A 20,296-nucleotide genomic window follows, 5' to 3' on the forward strand; every position below is an offset into this window, starting at 1 on the left:
ATTCATGCTTCAGCCTTTAAATTAATTTACAAAATACGTGTGCCATAAATCAGTGAACGAAAATCAAGGAAATTCTGTCGTTCACTTGGGCGGACCACTCTGGCTGGTGTTTGGTTAATATGGTTCACTTGTTTTGTTTACCCCTCTGGCTGGTGTTTGGTTCATATAGTTCACTTGTTGTGTGGTCCACTTGTGTGATCAAGCTTGTCATAAGAAGAAATTATTAATTGTAACCTGAAATAGAATGGGAAAGTGTTCCACCAGTCTGTGAACTCTGTCCCAACATCGTAAGCCAATCCGCACATCCCCTGCTTCAGTGAACCAGAGTTCGCCGAACCCGGTGAGTAAATCCGGCCTAAAAAGTGTGCGACCTAGATGGAGATTCGCCAAATCAAGGTACGTTAAATCGAGGTTGAACTGTACATTCAACGCTGGTTGTTTCACATGTATAGACATGATATTGTGTGTTTTGGGGATTCGACCTGTCTCAGAATCTATACATTATTCCATTTTGTAACTTTTTTCATAGGCTAGCTTTCACACTTACGAAGAAGAAACATGTAAGGTGAGCTTGTTATCATGCTATGAAGATGATGAAATAGATGTGGAAGATCAGTTAATAGACTGTGGTGTTGCTGCTGTGTCTGAAGTTAGGTAAGTAATATAGCTGTTTCGTACAAAATATTAACATCAGTTTTAACAAATGTTTTATATTTCAGAGATGTACTTATAGTGTAATGACTGGTATATGAAGTCCAGCATTTATTTTTTTAAGCTAAATGGTTTGCCTAAGTTAAAATGTTTTATTTTTTGTTAATTTTTGTTTCATTTGTCAGTGTTTCTGAGTATGTTGAGTTATGTATTGATAAAGGTATATGCCTATGCGTGTGTAAAGTTTTTGACACACACACGATTTTTGTGAGGGTAGCATCCCACCATCCCACAAGGACAGAGAGGAGCTAGATTTCACCCACAGAGGGTATGTGGTGTGTGCTTGCGACGTGCTTACCTCAGTGTTGAGGTAGTTTACCACAGTTATCTCAGTATTACTTGAGTTGAATCATCCATCTGGTGAGTGCACAGTTAATTACCATTGTATTATATCCCATTCTCTGTAATTCCCCAAGTTTAATTACCTAATTGTAGTTACAGGATGAGAGCTAATCTTGTGCTGTACCATCTTCCCAGTACTGTCATATAACACTTGGAAACTACTGACAGTTTTGGCCTCCACCACCTTCTCACTTGGCTTGTTCCAACCGTCTACCACTCTGCTTGTGAAAGAAAACTTTCTAATGTTTTTCGGCACCTCTGTTTCCTTAATTTGAAACCATGTCCTCTTGTTCATTATGTTGCTGGTTTCAGGAATTTCTCCTTGTCAATTTGGTTGATTCCTGTTAGAATTTTTATGTGGTGATCATAACACCTCTCTTTCTTCTATCTTCTAGTTTAGGCATGTTTAATCCTTAAACTGCTAAGGGCTTTTTGGCCTTCAACACCGCCACGTGCAACAAAAAAAAAAAATCCAAAAAAATCTTTCCTCTTATAAAAGCGTTCATTTGTGGTCCCTGATCACGGAAAAAAAAATTGTAGGTGGCATATTTCGGCCACAATAGGGCAGGGAAGTCTGGGGGGGGGGGAAGCGTTGACAGAGCAGACGCCAGACGAGGTCTGCTCTGCCCTGGCTGTGTGTGTAATTACCTAAGTGTAATTACCTAAGTGTAGTTACAGGATGAGAGCTATGCTCGTGGTGTCCCGTCTTCCCAGCACTCTTTGTCATATAACGCTTTGAAACTACTGACGGTCTTGGCCTCCACCACCTTCTCCCCTAACTTGTTCCAACCGTCTACCACTCTATTTGCGAAAGTGAATTTTCTTATATTTCTTCGGCATCTGTGTTTAGCTAGTTTATATCTATGACCTCTTGTTCTTAACGTTCCAGGTCTCAAGAAATCTTCCCTATCGATTTTATCAATTCCTGTTACTATTTTGTATGTAGTGATCATATCACCTCTTTTTCTTCTGTCTTCTAGTTTTGGCATATTTAATGCCTCTAACCTCTCCTCGTAGCTCTTGCCCTTCAGTTCTGGGAGCCACTTAGTAGCATGTCTTTGCACCTTTTCCAGTTTGTTGATGTGCTTCTTAAGATATGGGCACCACACAACAGCTGCATATTCTAGCTTTGGCCTAACAAAAGTCGTGAACAATTTCGTTAGTATATCGCCATCCATGTATTTAAAAGCAATTCTGAAGTTAGAAAGCGTGGCATAGGCTCCTCGCACAATATTCTTTATGTGGTCCTCAGGTGATAGTTTTCTATCTAGAACCACCCCTAGTTCTCTCTTTATCAGAATTCTTTAAAGATTTCTCACATAATATATAGGTTGTGTGGGGTCTATGTTCTCCTATTCCACATTCCATAACATGGCATTTATTAACATTAAATTCCATTTGCTAAGTGGCACTCCATGTACTTATTTTGTCCAGGTCTTCTTGAAGGGCATGACAATCATCTAAGTTTCTTATCCTTCCTATTATCTTAGCATCATCAGCAAACATGTTCATATAATTCTGTATACCAACTGGTAGATCATTTATGTAGACAATAAACATCACTGGTGCAAGAACTGAACCCTGTGGTACTCCACTTGTGACATTTCTCCAGTCCGATACATTGCCTCTGATCACAGCCCTCATTTTTCTATCAGAAAGAAAATTTTTCATCCATGTTAGAAGCGTACCTGTCACTCCTCCAATATTTTCCAGTTTCCAGAACAACCTCTTATGTGGAACTCTGTCGAAAGCCTTTTTTAGGTCCAGATAGATGCAGTCAACCCAACCATCTCTTTCCTGTAATATCTCTGTTGCTCGATCATAGAAACTGAGTAAATTCGATACACAGGATCTTCCAGATCGAAAACCATACTGTCTGTCTGATATTATATCGTTTTCCTCCAAGTATTCTACCCATTTAGTTTTAATTATTTTTTCCAATATTTTGACTATTACACTTGTCAATGATACCAGTCTATAATTAAGGGGGTCTTCCCTGCTTCCACTTTTGTAGATTGGAACTATGTTAGCCTTTTTCCACACATCAGCTACAACTCCTGTATACAGGGATACCTGAAAAATCAGTTGAAGAGGAATGCTGAGCTCAGGTGCACATTCTCTCAGAACCCATGGTGAAACTCCATCTGGACCAACTGCTTTGTTCTTACCGAGCTCCTTGAGCATTTTTTCCACTTCGTCTCTAGACACCTCTATGTGCTCTATGTTGTTCTCTGGAATTCTTATTGTATCTGGTTCCCTGAAGATTTCATTTTGTACAAACACACTTTGGAACTTTTCGTTTAGTGTTTCACACATTTATTTTCATTTTCCGTGAATCTATTTCCCATTTTCAACCTCTGAATATTATCCTTTACCTGCAATTTGTTGTTTATGAATTTATAGAATAGACCTGGTTCTGTTTTACATTTGTCTGCAATCCCTTTTTCAAAATTTCTTTCTGCCTCTCTCCTCACTGCCGTGTAGTTGTTTCTCGCATCTTTGTATCGCTGGTATGTTTGGGGGTTTGGCCTCTTCCTGTATTGATTCCATTTTTGTGTCTTTTGGTCTCTAGCCCTCTTGCAATTTCTATTGAACCAATCCTGTTTCCTAGTTCTGCATCTCTGTTTTGGTATAAATTTTTTTGTGCCTTTATCATATATTTCACAAAACTTGCCATACATCTCATTCACTTCCTTGCCTAGCATCAAGTCTGTCCAATTATACTCACTAAAAAAATTTCTAAGGTCACCATAATGTCCTCTCCTGAAGTCTGGTTTTTCAACTGCTTCAACCTCCTTATTTTCTTCCAGCTTATAACGCATTGCATACTTTATTCCCAAAAAGACATGGTCACTTTTACCCAAGGGAGGAAGGTACTGAATATCAAATATCTCTTCCTCCTTCCTGGTAAATATCAAATCTAGCATGGAGGGAACATCCCCTTCCCTCATCCTCGTAGCTTGTTTAACATGTTGATACAAGAATGTTTCCAGTATGAAGTCTACAAATTTACAGGTCCAAAAATCTTCTGTTTTAGCTTCATATGCTTCCCAGTCTATGGATTTCAAGTTGAAGTCACCGACTATCAACAGTCGTGATCTATCGTTATCCGCTCTCGCTATAATCTCTCTCATTATTGTTATAAGACCTTCACGTTTACTATCTAGCTCCTCCTTTGACCATGTGCTGCTTGGCGGTGGACTATATGCATTTATTATCATTCGTTTATCATTCTCATGGCAGATCTCTAGTGCTATTATGTCAACTTCTTGTGGATTGGCAGGCATTATTTCATTCACCTTTAGGTGTTCTTTTACCAGCACAGCAATGCCACCGCCTTTCCTAATTTTTCTGTCCCGTCTCCAAATTGAGTAGCCCCTTGGGAATATGACCTCATCTAAAATTACATCTTCAAGTTTTGTCTCCGTGAGTGCAACAATGTCTGGTGTCTGCAGCTGTATTACATCACTTAACTCCAGTATCTTCGATCTCACTCCATCTATGTTGGTGTATGCAATCTTCAGGAACTTGTTCCCCCTCTCCTTATTCTTCACTCCCCCTCTCTCTATTGATTTTGTTGGTTTGCCTTTATGTACCACTTTACTGGTTTGCCTACCCCTATCACTTTGTAGAAAAAAGAATTTATTTCTTCTTCATTCCTGCTCTCATTTAAATGTTTTGCCTCGGCGAGGTTCAGTTTCAGCTTCTCTCTATCTTCTTTTGAAAGATCTCGTCTTAACGACCACCCTTTCCCATCCTCATCCCTTTGCAATTTTCTAGCATTCCTTAGTACTTCTTCCATCTGTTTGGCACCGTTTAGGGTGATCCTCAAAGGTCGATCTTTCCCTTTTACGTACCTGCCTATTCTCCTGTAGTCGCACACATTCTCTATGGTTGTAAGACCTTCCACGAGGCCAACAATTTTATCTACTACTTTAGCTTCTTCTACAGCTCTTTCTGACCTAGATGTTATCACCTTTTCTTTGCAGCCAAAAATGATCAGGGACTTACTCCGATCAACTGTGTTTTGCACCAACTTCGGGTTAAATGCCAATTCTTTTTTCACTTCCAGCCTAATGTTTGTTTTATCTTGGTTGCTGCAGTGTTTGACTTCCTTTACTGCTTCAGTTTTTTCCTTCTCCTTGGCCACTTGTGCATAAGTGAGTTGCATGTCTTTCTTGCACTGTTCTATTCCCTGTGTAACTTCCTCCATCTGTGCTGACAAAAGCTGTTTCTCCTGTTGAATTTCCTTGCCTAACCTATTGTAGTCACTTATGTTTAAATTTACTTTAACTTCTTCCAAAGCTATTTTTAAGAGTTTATTTTCTTCTTCCATGGCTTTGCAATTTGTTTCCAATTGATTCTTATCCTTGCGCAAGTCTTTCACTAAACCCTCAAGACATAAAACTTTGCTATTCAAATGGTCATTACTTTCTTTCAATTTAATAATTATTTCTACATGAGAGTTCACTATAGTATCTAAATTCACCAACTTGTTATGTAGACTGCTAATATCAATGCTTTCTTCATTGAATCCCTCAAAATCAAGCTCTGTTTTGTTTTTCCCCTTGCCAGTGGCCATCTTGAATGTTCTTCTCTGCACTGTAAACACTAGGGCAACTTTTTCTCATCCGATTTTTCACTTCCCTTGACACTTTCCTGTTATCTCACCTATTTTTCAAGAGCACTATACCTTTGTGTTCTCTGGGACACCACTCACTACCATCAACCTGTACTACAATACTTAGGATTGTTGAAATATGTGTGTGTGTGTGTGTGTGTGTCATACCTAGTAGCTAGAACGCACTTCTCAGCCTACTATGCAAGGCCCGATTTGCCTAATTAGCCAAGTTTTCATGAATTAATTTTTTTTGACTACCTAACCTAACCTAACTTTTTCGGCTACCTAACCTAACCTAACCTATAAAGATAGGTTAGGTTAGGTAGGGTTGGTTAGGTTCGGTCATATATCTACGTTAATTTTAACTCCAATAAAAAAAAACTGACCTCATACATAATGAAATGGGTAGCTTTATCATTTCATAAGAAAAAAATTAGAGAAAATATATTAATTCAGGAAAAGTTGGCTTATTAGGCAAATTGGACCTTGCATAGTAGGCCGAGAAGTGCATTCTGGCTACTATATATATATATATATATTTATATATGTATGTTGTTCCTAGTAACCTGAACGCCGTGCTTGGCCTACTGTGCAAGGCCCGATATGCCTAATAAGCCAAGTTTTTCAGAATTTCAATATTTTTTAATTTTTTCTTATGAAATAATAAAGTTATTCATTTCATTATGTACGAGCTATTTTTTTTTAAATTTGAGTTAAAACTAACGTAGATATATGACCGAACCAAACCAACCCTACCTAACCTAACCTATCTTAATATAACCTAAACTAACATAATTAACCCTTAAATGGAGCATGGCTATATACCATTTGACACCCACAGGTGCATACAAAAAAAAAAAAAAAAAATCTTCCTAACCTGTTAATTTGTGTTCACTGATCATGGTAAAAATAATAATAAAATCGTAAGTGGCATATATTGCCCGCTATAGGGCGGGGAAGTCTGGCAAAAAACAGGTGCTGACTCAGCCTGTGTCCCAGGCAGTCTGTTGATCGCCAGCTGTCAGGCCAGAGTTGCTACAAAGAGATAATTACCTAATTATTTCAATGTCTCTGATTTTTCGTTGTTTTTTTGCTGTAATATTATTCAATAGTGTGTAGTGTGATATATTTATATAATAAAATGAGTGAATCATCGCTGTACTAAAAAATATGGTGTGCATATTGTTGATTCAATTATGTTCATCAAACAGTGAACAAATACTTTCAGTTATTACACTATATACACAGGTTATATATAAGTATCTGCATGCTTTGTTCACCATAACGAACCACTAAGTTGCTATTATGAGTCAAAAAGTAACAAGGAGTGACTGCCGTGTACCAGCCAGCCACTCACGCCCTACCTCAAGTCACCTGACTCACCCACATTCTCCTCCCACTATACTGTTTTTGCTCTTATATACAGACATTATATATAAGTATTTACATGTTTTGTTCACCGTAATTGTACATCTAAGCTTGTATGGTGAGTAAAGGCAAAAAGACGTAGGACCTCACACAATCAGCTGATGGCTGCCGCCCTCAAGGCCAGACGCACTAATATTTCTCCTCCAACAATACTATGTGGTGTTATTACGCTATATACACACATTATATATAAATATCTACCTGTTTTATTCACCATACTTGTACAAGTGAACTGGTATGGTGACCAAAGACCATCGTGGTAAGCAGTAAACAACACCGTCGTCTGCACCGTGGCGTCGTCCAGACGACGCCACCTCCCTCACCAAAATGGCGGCTTCCAACCTACTCTTGCTGTTTATAACCTCTATACACATGTTATATATAAGTATCTACATTTGTGTTCACCATAGAGAACCACTAAACTGGTATAGTGAGTGCAGTCAATAAAAGGTGGCCACACACAGTCAGAAGACATTGCCAGTACCCTCCCTCCCACAGCATTACTCCTCCCTCCATGGTGCACAGCACTAAATATCACCACAATCCTGCTATTATCAGAACCCTGGTCAGTTTTATCACAGTCAGGGGTCTTCTGTAATAATATCATTGCTACATAATAGCATGAACAAGTATATTATGGCATTTTTAGGCGATGCTGTGGTCACAAGCTGAACAGCAGTGCTGTTAGCTTATGCTGCGTGCATCAGGCTTGGTTGCTCACTCAATACTGAGGCCCTTCACACCCGGGAGTTTGGCCCACGATTTTTTTTTAAATGGCGTCTGTTTACAAAAGCCCTGATGAAGGTGTGGTGAACCCCGTGTATCCGCGGGCCGTTTAAATCTTGCGTAGTACTCCAAAGCATCACATGATGCGATGCGCAATTTACTGCAAGTTGGTCAAAGCATCATATGATGCGATGCGCAATTGAAGGGTTAAAGCATAGGCAGTGGCTTTACCATTGTAGTTTTCAAGCTTTGGGAACTGTTTTTTGAATTTCTCATAGTGGCACTCAGCAATGGTGTCAATGTTTGATCCAGTGTCAATGAGAACTTTGAGACAAATACCAGCAATGTATACTATAGTCTCTGGGTTGTTTGGAAGATCATTCCATTCTGTGATTGCTTGTACTCCATAAGTATAATCACATTCACTGTCATCTGAGACTGGTTGTAATGACATGTTATCTTGTACATTATTAACATTTTGGATATGAGGTGCAATATTGTGTTTTATCACCTCGACCCCTATGACCTGATCCTCGTACAGTGCTTTTATTCACTGACTGGTTTCTTGAGTTCGGAATGACACACGGCACCAAAATGACCTAGTTTTCCACACTCATAGCACTTCTTACCTTGAGCAGGACAAACATTACCTTGGTGTGGGTAGTCTCCTCCACAATTGTAACATTTATTGTTGACACCCTCTGATGTGAGTCGTGACTGCTTGAGTCTTGTTCCATGACCCCATTTGTGATGTGGTTCTTGGCTCAATTTGCTGTTAGGATTGGCATGATATCTTCTATTATCACGGTGTCCTCCCTGAATCTTACATACCTCATCACTGTTAGTAACAGTGGCAGAACCGTTGTTGGCACTGCACTCCATGACACGAGCATCATGTGCAGCATCTTCCATTCGACGAGCCATATCCAGTATCTTGGTAAGAGAACTTTCATCATCAACAAGTTCTAGAGCTCTTCGACGAAGACGTGTAGATGTGCATGTTTCAATTATTTGCTGTTTGATTTCTTTGTCAACATCAGCAAACTCTGTAATGAAACGCCATTTTCTGGGTGAGACCCGGAGGCTCCCTGGAGCTTTACCAGTATGATATGCTAATGTCAGACTTTGGCATCAGTCATGTGTATGGAGTTCTAGGGCCTACCGGGGACCATGGCCAGAACCTGGTCCCCTCAGAGAGGAGAGGGGAGCAATGGCGTATAGAAACCCCCGTGTTTTTGGAAGCATTCTATGTCTGCCATCGACTGGGTCAAGCATCCAGAAAGGTAAGCATTCCAAAACAAACCCCTATTCTGGTTAAAATTGCTACCTAAAGCTGAACTAGTGGATAGAACTCCCTAACAGAAAACAAGCAAACTAGTGTGACGTCACACGTCACAGCGCCGCTGTCTGCGCAGCTCCCCCCTCCCTGGGAGGGGGAAGGGGGAGCCCCAGACCTCCCACGCCAGCTATCCACCCATCAGTTCTGAGGCTGGATGTCAAAACACGCAAAAACCACCGACCGGAGGGAGGGAGGGTTGCCGGGGAGCCTCCGGGTCTCACCCAGAAAATGGCGTTTCATTACATTCAACGCTGGTTTTCTGGGGGAAGCCCCTACGGCTCCCCGGAGCTAACTACCCACAGAGGAAGGTCAAAGGGACGGAACCGGGAGGCTGACACCACGCACCCCCCCCCCCCACAGAAGCAAGACAACCAGCAGCAAACGCCAACCCAAGGCGCCACAGCCCCGAAAATCCCGGGAACAACACGAGAACCACAAGCAGTAAGGCCCCCGTACGAACACCAAGGATCCATGCCCGAATGACCGCAAGGACACGTCACTCAGATGGCAGCGAGAGCAGCGAAGCCACGAACGCCATGCGCATGAGGGAAGAACACAGGCAGCTGAGCCACAAGAACACGGCTGACAACCCGGGACACCATCACCCGCAAACCGGGAAGAACAGAACCTGATCAACACAAAACGCGCCCAGGACACAGATGCCATGGCACGCAAACAACAGCGGAGGGCTGCCACTGAACACAAAACACGACACACCCCCGGCCCAACCAACCAAGCACCAACAAACCATGGACCCCTCCAGAACGCAGCAGCCCCACCCTGCACCAGAATAGATGGAGACTGCTGCCACCAAACAACCAAAACGCTAAAACCGAAGGAGCAAGAAAACTTAGCGACCCGACCCCCAGAGGCAAATGCCAAAAGGAAAAAGAGCTGACGAAAAAACAAACCGGAACCAAAGGGGCACTACCAACCGAGCAGAAGACAGAGCACGCTGACCAGAGACCAGGATGGTGCAAGCAGTGCACGAACAGGCCGGAGGTGAAACGATGCACAAGACAGCTTACTAACGGTGCAAAAGCAACACCAAGACTGAAAACAAGCCGAAGCGGCTCCGCCAGCACCGCACGAAAGAGGCGACAGTATGTGGCAAGACGACGGCCCCCAACCCCCACCAGAAAACCAAGCCGACGCTAACAAGAGTAGCCACCTAAGAAGGGACAGGAAAAGGAAGGACTGCCGTCCTCGTTTGAGTTCGGTTCTTCTTCCCGTTTTTGGGTGCGTTTGGAGGTTCCGGAGTCTTCCTGGCTGGCAGACTGCCCTTTCTTTTCGTTGGGGGCATGGCATGGGTTCTGTTGGACCCGCACGCATGATTGGCGTGAAACTGCTACTTTTATGCAGGTTTACCTGGGAGGCGAGTTTGAGCACCTTAATGCGTGTTTATTTCTCGGGATGTTGGCCTTTCCCAGCTTCACGTGCAGGTTCCTCAGCTTTTGGCTTCGTTGGTTGCGGAGGTGTTGCGCTCCCGTGGGCATTTGACTTCGGTCTTGCGTTTCTGTTACCTTCTCGAGCTGTCTTCTGCTTGGCTTAAGTAGGATGTGGGAGCGTTGAGTGAAGGGCCTTCGTCGTTGGGCGCTGTCTTTGGCAGCTAGGGTGTCGGCTGGTCTGTTGAAGCTCTTTGTGCCCATCCTGGAGCCGGTCGGCCGAGCGGACAGCACACTGGACTTGTGATCCTGTGGTCCTGGGTTCGATCCCAGGCGCCGGCGAGAAACAATGGGCAGAGTTTCTTTCACCCTATGCCCCTGTTACCTAGCAGTAAAATAGGTACCTGGGTGTTAGTCAGCTGTCACGGGCTGCTTCCTGGGGGTGGAGGCCTGGTCGAGGACCGGGCCGCGGGGACACTAAAAGCCCCGAAATCATCTCAAGATAACCTCAAGATATCCTGAAGGAAGCGGTGTCTCTGTTTTTTGCTTCTCGCCTTGCGTGTCGTCAGTCTGTGCTCGCCCTCTCTTTGGAATCCGCTTGGGCCCTGGCTCTTAGGTTTTCTTCTCCGTTTTGTCCGTTGCTGTTTGCAAAGACTGCGGTCTCTCAGTTTCTGCACGCGGCTTTGTCTAGTTGTCGTCCTATGGCGGACTTGTTGATTCTCCAGAGCGGTCGTTCTCGGCAGTTTCGGAAGGGTCGTGCCAGGGTTCTGGGTTCCGCTGGTCGAGGTGGGCCATTAGTGCCAGTTTCTGAGCCGTTGTTCCCTTCGGGCCCAGCGTCGTCTGGTCGGCGCAGTGATTGCCCTGTTCGACGGTTGGGTTCTCGTAAGGGGCATTGGCCCTTTCGCGGTTTGCCCCGTTGACAGGGCGATGGGAGGGAGGCTCGCTCTGTTTGCCCACGCTTGGTCCCACGATTTGTGGGCCTTTTCGCATGTGTCCTCCGGCCTGCGGTGGCATTGGGGCGACTGATCCTCCTTTGGGGAGTTCGGGGCTAACAGGGCAGGTTTCTTCTCCTGCGCTTCATTAAGTCGTCTTGGAGTGGGTGCGCTTGGGCGTGATCAAAACGACTACGTCCCTCAGATGGGTTTTCCGTCTGTTTCCAGTGCCAAAACGAGATTGTGCGGATCTGAGGTTCATTTTGGACTTGTCCCGTCTTAACCCCTGGATTCCTTGCCCCTCCTTTCGGATGACTACTCTGTCTCAGGTCCGGCTTCTGTTGGAGCCGGGTGCCTGGATGGTGTCCCTGGACCTCAAGGACGCGTACTGGCATGTTCCTATTCATCCAGGGTTCAGGGACTGGTTAGGTTTCGTGGTGGGGCGTCATGCTTACCGTTTTCGATGCCTACCTTTTGGCTTGAATCTGGCACCTCGCGTTTTCACACGTCTAACCCGGGTTGTGGTGATCCGTCTGCATCTTCTAGGGATTCGGGTTTTGGCCTACCTCGACGACTGGCTGGTGTGGGCTCCCAGTCGGTCAGCTTGTCTGCTCGCCAGGGATATGGTTCTTTCCCAGCTCGCCAGGTTCGGGTTCCTGGTGAACTGGAGGAAGTCCCATCTGGTTCCGTCCCGGGTTCGGACCTGGCTGGGTCTTGTTTGGGATTCTCGGACCGCTTCCTTGTCTCTCCCTCCAGAGGCATTGTGGCAGCTGTGGGACTGCCGTCAGCTGTTTCTGAGGGGGTCCCAGATCACTCGGCGGTTGCTCAAGCGGTTGTGTGGGAGTCTGAACTTCGCCATGTTAGTCTACCTGCCGGGTCGGGTTTGGCTTCGGCGTCTGTTTTGGTTCCTTCGGGGACGTCCTTTCCGCCTCTCCGCGATTGTTGGGTTCATCCTCCAGGGGTCTTAAGTCAGTTGCTGCATCACCGGCTTCCTCTTCGGGGTTTTCGGGGTTCGGTGCCTTGGCGCCTTCCCGAGCCCTCGCTCGATGTGTTCACGGACGCGTCGTCTCTCGGCTGGGGCTTTGTGACCAGTGCTCACCAGGCAGGCCAGGGACGATGGGGTCCGTCCTTCCGTCGGGCTCACAGCATGGTTCGGGAGTTCGCGGCTGTTTGGTTCGCGCTTCGGAGGATTCGGGTCGCTCTGGGATCGACCATTCGCCTCCATTCGGACTGTTCTCCAGTGGTTCATTGCCTGAATCGCGGGGGTTCTCTTCGGTCCTTGGCTCTTTGGGGTTGGTCCCTTCGAGTGGTTCGTCTGCTGGATTCTCGGGGTTTGGCTCTCCGTGCGGTTCACGTCCGGGGTGTGTCCAACGTTCTGGCGGACGGTCTGTCTCGCTTCCTTCCCCGGTCCACAGAGTGGACGGTTGATGACGACTCATTTCGTTGGATCTGCCAGACGTACGGTCTCCCAGAAGTGGACCTCTTCGCGTCGGCGTGGTCTCGGCATCTCCCATTATATGGGACGCCCTTTCCCGACTGCGAAGCGTTCGCTGTGGATGCCTTTCAGCAGGACTGGTCGATGTGGGGTTACCTGTACCTCTTTCCTCCGGTCCAGCTGTTGCTTCGGGTTCTGGTTCGGTTGGAGACATTCACAGGGAGAGTACTTCTCATGGCCCCTTGGTGGCCGGCCCAGCCTTGGTTTCCAGTGCTTTTGGCTCGGTGCCTGAACCCGGGACGTTTCCCGCGGCTCCGCCTCTTTCAGCAGGTCGGTCCGATCCGGTACGGGGCTGGTTCGACCTTCTCCTCAGCTCTTTGCGTCTGGTCTTTTTGACACAGCTGTATCACCATTTCTATGGCGATCAGGTGACTTCGTTGATGGTGTCCCACCTGAGAGCTTCGTCTCGGCGACAGTATGAAGTTTCCTGGCGTTCTTTTCGTTATTTTCTGGCTCTTTGTAGGTTGTCTTTTCTTTCGGAACGGGTTGTTTTGTCCTTTCTTTCTTGACTTTTTCAGGACCGTCATTTGATGCCTAATACTGTCGCCTCGTATCGTGCGGCGCTGGCGGAGCCGCTCAAGCTAGTTTTCGGGGTGGACGTCACATCCGTCCCGTTTTGTAAGCTTTCCCGTGCTATGTTTCACCTCCAGCCTGCTCATGCGCCTCCTGAGCCGTCCTGGTCCTTGAACAGGGTGTCTCCTATCTTTCCTCTCCTCGGTTTGTGGTGGCCCCTTTGATTCCTGATTGTTTTTCCAAGGCTTTGTTTTTGTTGGCATTGGCCTCTGTGGGTCGGGTACGGGAGCTTCATGCTCTCCTCCAGCGCAGGGGTTTTTGCTCTTTTGGTCCTGGGGGTAGGTTTGTCCGTTTGCAGCTTTCTCCATCTTTTCTGGGGAAAAACAAAACGGCTGCTTTCCGGAGGGGTCCGTTGGTCATTGATGCTTTGTTGGTTCGGCCAGGGGTGCATCATGTGTTGTGTCCAGTTGCAGCACTTCGCCGTTACCTGCGCGCTTCAGCCGGGGTGGCTGGGGATGCGCTTTGGGTTGATCCGGTTTCCCTCGTTCCCTCCAGGGCTCGGGTCTCCCAGGTTGTCCGCAGGGTTATTAAGTCTAGCCAGCCTGCGGTCTATCCTCGCGCCCATGACGTTAGGAAGTTTGCTGCTTTGGCTGCCGTGTTTGGTAATATGTCTTGGGCACATATTCGGGCATGTGGATTTTGGAAGTCGAACAGGGCCCTGGCCGCCCGTTATTTGGTGAACGTCCCTGCTCCTCGTCGTTATTGTGTTGCTTTGGGTCGCAGGTTGCAGCCAGTTGTCTCGACTTCACGTTGAGTTTGTGGCCGCTGCCTCCCGGGTAAGTCCCAATTTTTCCTTCTCTGTGGGTATGTAGCTCCAGGGAGCCGTAGGGGCTCCCCCACAGAAAACCAGCATTGAATGTTATGAAACGCCATTTTCTGGGTGAGCCCCGGAGGCTCCCTGGCTACCCTCCCTACCATCCGGTCGGCGGGATTTTTCGCGTTGGTTGATGCCTAGTTTCCGAACTGAAGGCAGCTGGCGTGGTGAGGTCCGGGGCCCTCCCCTCCCCCACCCGGGAAAGGGAGGGCTGCGCGGACGACCGGCGCGGCAGTAAATTGATTGTTTGATTGTTTTTTTTTTGGATTGTAGGGAGTTTTCTACCTCTCTGTTCAGTTTTTGTTGTAGTTTCTTACGATGTGGGGTTTGTTTCGTTACTCCTACCTTTCTGGGTACATAACCCTGGTTGATGGCAGATAAAGAAAACCCCCAACCATATGGGGTTTTCCAGGGCCATTGCTCCCTGAAACCTCTCTGAAGGGGCCAGGTTCTGGCGCTGGTCCCTGGTAGGTCTGAACTCCATAGCTAATGTCCCGGTCTAACATAACATACATTAGCCCGATAAGCTCCAGGGAGCCTCTGGGGCTCACCCAGAAAATGGCGTTTCATTACATTCAACGCTGGTTTTTTGCCTGGTGAATGTCAAGTCCAGCACTGATGGAACATTCTTTCCCCAATCTTGTGGCCTGCTTATTGTGATAATATCTAGCAGTCCCTGTGATGTAGTGGTAAGGCACTTGCCTGGCATTTCCCGAGCACTTTGTCCTGGGTTCATATCCCAGGACAATAACTATACAGGACGTAATATACAGGACTTGCCTAAATAAACATTTTGATTTGATTTGATTTTGATTTGATTGATATCCAGGCCAGGGAGGATTTACTGGGCATCAATCCTAAACTGTAGCCTTTGTTTACTCAACAGTAAAATGGGTACCTGTTGTTAGACAATTTGACGGAGTTGTATTCCGGGGAACACAGGATTAAGGACTGGCCCGAAATGCTATGCATGCTAGTGGCTGTACAAGAATGTAAGAACTCTTGTATACTGTATATAAATAAATATATAAAAATACATGAATGTATCCAGTGTGAGGTTTATGAAGAATGTCACTCCAAATGTCCTTCGTTCTTTCTTCATTGTCCTGCCAGTCTGTTGATTTCAAGTTAGTCACCAAATTCCAACAATCGTGATTTATCCTTATCTGCTCCTAATATAATTATAATATGCTCTTCTCTGTTGCTCTGCTCTCCTCTCATTATACTATGCACTAATCTATCCTTATCTAACATACAATATCTGTACATGAGATTCAACCACTGTTAATTACCTCAAGCCTATTATCACGCAGCAAACATCTGCTATTAGAACTATAACAAACTCTGTCTTCAGACAACAAACAGCCCCTCTCTTTGTCCCTTAAGATGATAAACATACACTCGCTCCACACATTCTCATATGCTATCTACGTGGTCAAAACCTCTTTCCTACATGTTAATCTTGATCTGAAACATTTCATTGATAGGTATAATAGAACCCATGGGCACCAAACCAGAAATAAATGTCTTTGATATTCCCAAAGTCAGGCTAAATCTGTGCAAACAAGCCGTGCAAATAAAAGGGCCCAGTCTTCAGAACTCACTCCCTGATGAATTAAAAAACTGTCCAACCTATGCTTTGTTCAAAATGTACCCTCTCATCATACCTGATATGTTAGATTAAGGACCTGCCCGAAATGCTGTGTGTGTTAGTGGCTTTACATTAGTGATATTTTACATTCTTGCAATCTCACCAACCCATTGTACGTACCTTCATGTAAATCAAATATTATTATTATTATTTAATATTATTATTATTATTATTATTAGTATTATTAGTATTATTATTATAATAATAATAATATTAATATTATTATGATCTCTCGATCATTTTTAGACCTTCTGATTTGTCATCCAGCTCCTCCTTTGCCCATGTATTGCTTATATATTTATTTGCATGTTTGTGTATGTGTGTGTGTGTATGTATACATGTACACTGTATATGCATATGTATTAACAATACAAACAAATATTAAAATTGTATTAATACATTTTTAATTATATTTAACAGAAAGATAAAATTCAGCAAACAACACTGTTACCTGGATTCTTTGAACTTTGAGTTGCCCCACAGTCAAGGAAAAATCAACTCGAGAAGGTTATATGAATACCAAGAAAAACAGGTATATGATCCTGCTTTCAATGTTTTGTAATAGATTGTATTTGCAGCTTTTGAATTTTACTCTACTGGCCAACAAAACCTGCCTGTTTAGTTTAGGGGTTCTGTATCAGAGAAAAGAATCCTATAGAAATTACCATTCTGTTTGTCTTAACATTTTCTGGGGGGAGCCCCGTCGGCTCCCCGGAGCTTTACCAGGCTGATATGCTAATGTCAGACTTTGGCATCAGTCATGTGTATGGAGTTCTAGGGCCTACCGGGGACCACGGCCAGAACCTGGCCCCCTCAGAGAGGCAAGGGAAGCAATGGCCTATAGAAACCCCCGTGTGGTTGGAAGCATTCTATGTCTACCATCGACCGGGTCAAGCATCAGAAAGGTAAGCATTCCAAAACAAACCCCTATTCTGGTGAAAATTGCTACCTAAAGCCGAACTAGTGGATAGAACTCCCCAACAGAAAACAAGCAAACTAGTGTGACGTCACACGTCACCGCGCCGCTGTCTGCGCAGCTTCCCCTTCCCCGGGAGGGGGAAGGGGGAGCCCCAGACCTCCCACGCCGGCTATCCACCCATCAGTTCTTCGGCTGATGCTATAGGCACCGGTTATGTGCTCCGGCTCCAGTAGTTGTTTCAACACTGTACCTAGAGTGTGGTGTCTGTCTTCTAGGTGGTGTGTGAGCCGGGAGTGAGTCTCCAGTACTCGGGCTGCATGCGCCTAGGGTTCCCTTTCCTAGGTACCCTGTAAGTACTGCCCTTGGGGCTTGGGGCCACCTTCCACAAGTTCCTTGGGTCCTGCCCCTGCTAGGCCATTTACTGTTTGGTTTTCGGCCTCTCTTTGTCTGCTCGGGTGTTCTGTCTCCCTTGTTTGCCTTAGGGGTAAGGGGCAGTTTTGCACTGGTGGGGTGCAGGGTACTGTGCAGCTTGTCTTTACCAATCATGGCGGCTGGCTCTGTTCCGCTTGGGTTCGCTGTCCTCTTGCGGGGTTTTCTTTTTCTTTTTGTTTATCTACCTGGTGGGGGGTCTGCCTTTGTTCTTGCTCCTTGTGTCCCTTGTGTTCTGAGTATTTTCTGGTGGTACCCCCTACTAGGTCCCCGTGAGTGTACACGTCCCGGGGGTTCAGCTCTTAGAAAGTTGTTTGGTAGCTTTGGGTGTCGGTTAGCAGTACCCTGCCTGGGATTACCTGAGCGCGAGTCCTCTTATAGTAAACGCTCGGGACCCTGGGAAACCCCTGGGGGCGCATGAGTCCGATGGATGTAACCCCAGAGTCGCCCCCTCGCTTCCAGCGAGTTTGAGGGTTGCTCTCACCCTTTGTCTATGGGTGACTCTCTGTTTTGCCTCCGTCTGCTGCCTGTGGGGTCGGTGACACCTTCGACCCGGAGTCCTGCGAGTTTTGTTGCTCGTTGTGGCTCAGTTACCCAGTTTTGCTGACTAAGTTGTGTTGTGCGGGCAGCAGGGGCGTTGCACTTTGTGCCTTGGTGGTGGCAACGCTCTCGTGGTTTACTCCCCGGGAGCCCCGGGGCTGCCCCGTTTTGGTTCATGTTGGGACTTGGGGGTGTTGGTTGCTTCGGTTCCTTCCACGCCCCCTTGTCTTTCCCCTGGATCTCCCTTGCTGCCTGCATCCGGTTCCTTACCGTCTGTAGGATCGGGACAGGGTTTGATAGTGTTGAGACTCGGGCAGTCTCGGGGAATTCCCCTTCCGGGGTAGTGATGGGGGCATTGAGCCTGTTCCTCCAGCGGTGTTGTAATGAGTCTGCCAGTGGGCTCCCTTCCTTAGTGTTTTCGCGGCTGCCCCGGTTTTCTGGTACGGCCGGGGCTTTGGGGGGATGGCTCGGCCCCGGGGCCTGTCGTGTCGGTTTCCAAGGCTGGGGAGGGACTGACTTGGGGGGCCCTTGGCCACGTAGGACCCTGTGGGGGTTTTTTCTCCCCCCCTCTAGGCAGGGCTTGTGGTTACGTGGAGTGGGGTCTTTCCTCCCCACTCGCCGTACGTGCTGTTGGGCGTCGGCCCCTCTCCGGGCTCGGTTCCTTGGCCTTTGAGTCGGTTGGTTCCGTCCTGTGAGTGGATGCTCCCCCCCCCCCCTCCCTCCTTTTTGGGACGGTGTCTTCGTCATGTTTCCCCGTTCTTGGGGTTCTACGTGACTTCTGGTCTCGTGCGCCTGCGCCTTTGTGTGCCTTCGGGACTAGTGTTGGCTTCTGTGTTCTCGAGGGTTCGGGAAGGTTTTCGCTACTCCCTGCATTATTGGAACATCTGTCGGCTCCTTGTCTGGGTCGTCGTTTTGGGCTACTTGTAGCCCGGTTGGGCTGCTTGTGGCCAGTGGCCCGGTTGGGCTACTTGTGGTCCTGTTGGGCTACTTGTGGTCCTGTTGGGCTACTTGTGGGCCGGTTGGGCTACTTGTGGGCTGGTTGGGCTACTTGTGGGCCGGTTGGGCTACTTGTGGGCCGGTTGGGCTACTTGTGGCCCTGTTGGGCTACTTGTGGCCCGGTTGGGTACCTTTTTGGGCTCTGTCTTCGCTCCAGTGGCCGGTTTTGTTGTTCCTGCTAACTCCTATGGCTACTTTTCTAGTGCAGTAGTCCTGGTTGGCGCCTTCCCGCAGAGCGGGTTGTGCAGTTCGGCCAGCATGTCATGCGCCGTAGAGTTTGTTTTGGTCTGGGTGGTGTGTTTCAGTGCTGGTATTTTGCGCCCTTTTTTCTCAGGTGCTTCGCCTCTCGCTCTTCTCCTTTGCTGCGGTATGTGCCCCTTCGCTCCGGGGGTGTCCTGGTTTCCAGCTGTGGGGAGGACACCGAGGTTTTCCCTGTGTCATGGGTGTGGGCCGCCTCCTTCGCCTCTACCCTGCTCTCCTGCGGGTCCGGCTCTGGCGTCTTCACCTGGCGGTGCTCCCAGGTTCTTCTGGGCACGGTTGAGTCGTGTCACGTTCGTGCCTCTGTTCGACAGGTGAGTTTCTGCAGTCTGGCATCTTTTGGCCGGGCGCTTGATGTGGAGATGTTTATATACCTGTCTTTATTTAGGTATATTTTTGTACGACTGAGACCGTTCGCACACCAGTGACTGTCCCTTTTTCAACCCTTCTAGTCCCACTCATGTGCATGTCCAACCCATGCTAGAGTCATTCAGGGGACCCACCTTTTTTCGTGTTATGAGGTGTGTGGGTTGTGGTGCTGGTTATGTACTCACCTGGTAGGGCTCTCCTGGTTGTGCTTGAAGAGTTTGAGCTCTGGCTCTTGGGTCCCGCCTATCTGGAAGAACTTGCAGGATAGTACCAGTGGAATGCAGTGGTGCTTTAGGCTCAATCGGGGAACACTGTATAACCATCAGAGGTCTGCGGTTGTTACACGACCTACTTGCGAGCATACGCCATATTGCTGGTACGACTTCCAGGGCACACTAGCCTGTTTTCGACTAGAAGTTCCGGCCCATCCTGGTTGTGGGGGGTATGAGGGCCTGCGGGCTGCTCCAAGCAGCTGCCTGATGGACCACCCTCTGGCCGGTCTAGCCTAGCCTCAGGCCAGGCTTGGGGTGTAAATGAGCTTCCAGTTCCCCATCCAGCCGGTATCGAGCGGGGTCCTCCGCCGTCAGTCGCCTGGTGTGCAGATTTCTGGGCCTGCTGGGTTCTGTCGTGTCTCCGTTGGCCCTGTCTGGGGTCTGCCTGTTCCGTTCTCTGCCTTTGCAGAAGCGAGTTGCTACTTACATGTTGCATGTTGCGGTGGTGCCTGTTGCTGCTGCTGCACGTGTGCATTAGTACCGTGTTTCGCGGTGG

The 20,296-nt window shown here is 47.1% G+C and overlaps 1 protein-coding gene across 2 annotated transcripts in view; it reads left to right on the top strand.

The window, feature by feature from the left end:
- Positions 1–20,296, top strand: part of LOC123755724 (RING finger protein 17) — a 928,112-nt gene that overhangs the window by 668,247 nt on the left and 239,569 nt on the right. For both annotated transcript variants that reach the window (XM_045738465.2, XM_069300037.1), the window contains 2 exons: positions 530–654; positions 16,438–16,549. In XM_045738465.2, the coding sequence (XP_045594421.2) occupies positions 530–654; positions 16,438–16,549 (237 nt within the window). The remainder of the gene's footprint in view (positions 1–529; positions 655–16,437; positions 16,550–20,296) is intronic.

Source organism: Procambarus clarkii, chromosome 43 (assembly GCF_040958095.1).
Source record: "Procambarus clarkii isolate CNS0578487 chromosome 43, FALCON_Pclarkii_2.0, whole genome shotgun sequence".
Classification (NCBI taxonomy): Eukaryota; Metazoa; Arthropoda; class Malacostraca; order Decapoda; family Cambaridae; genus Procambarus; species Procambarus clarkii.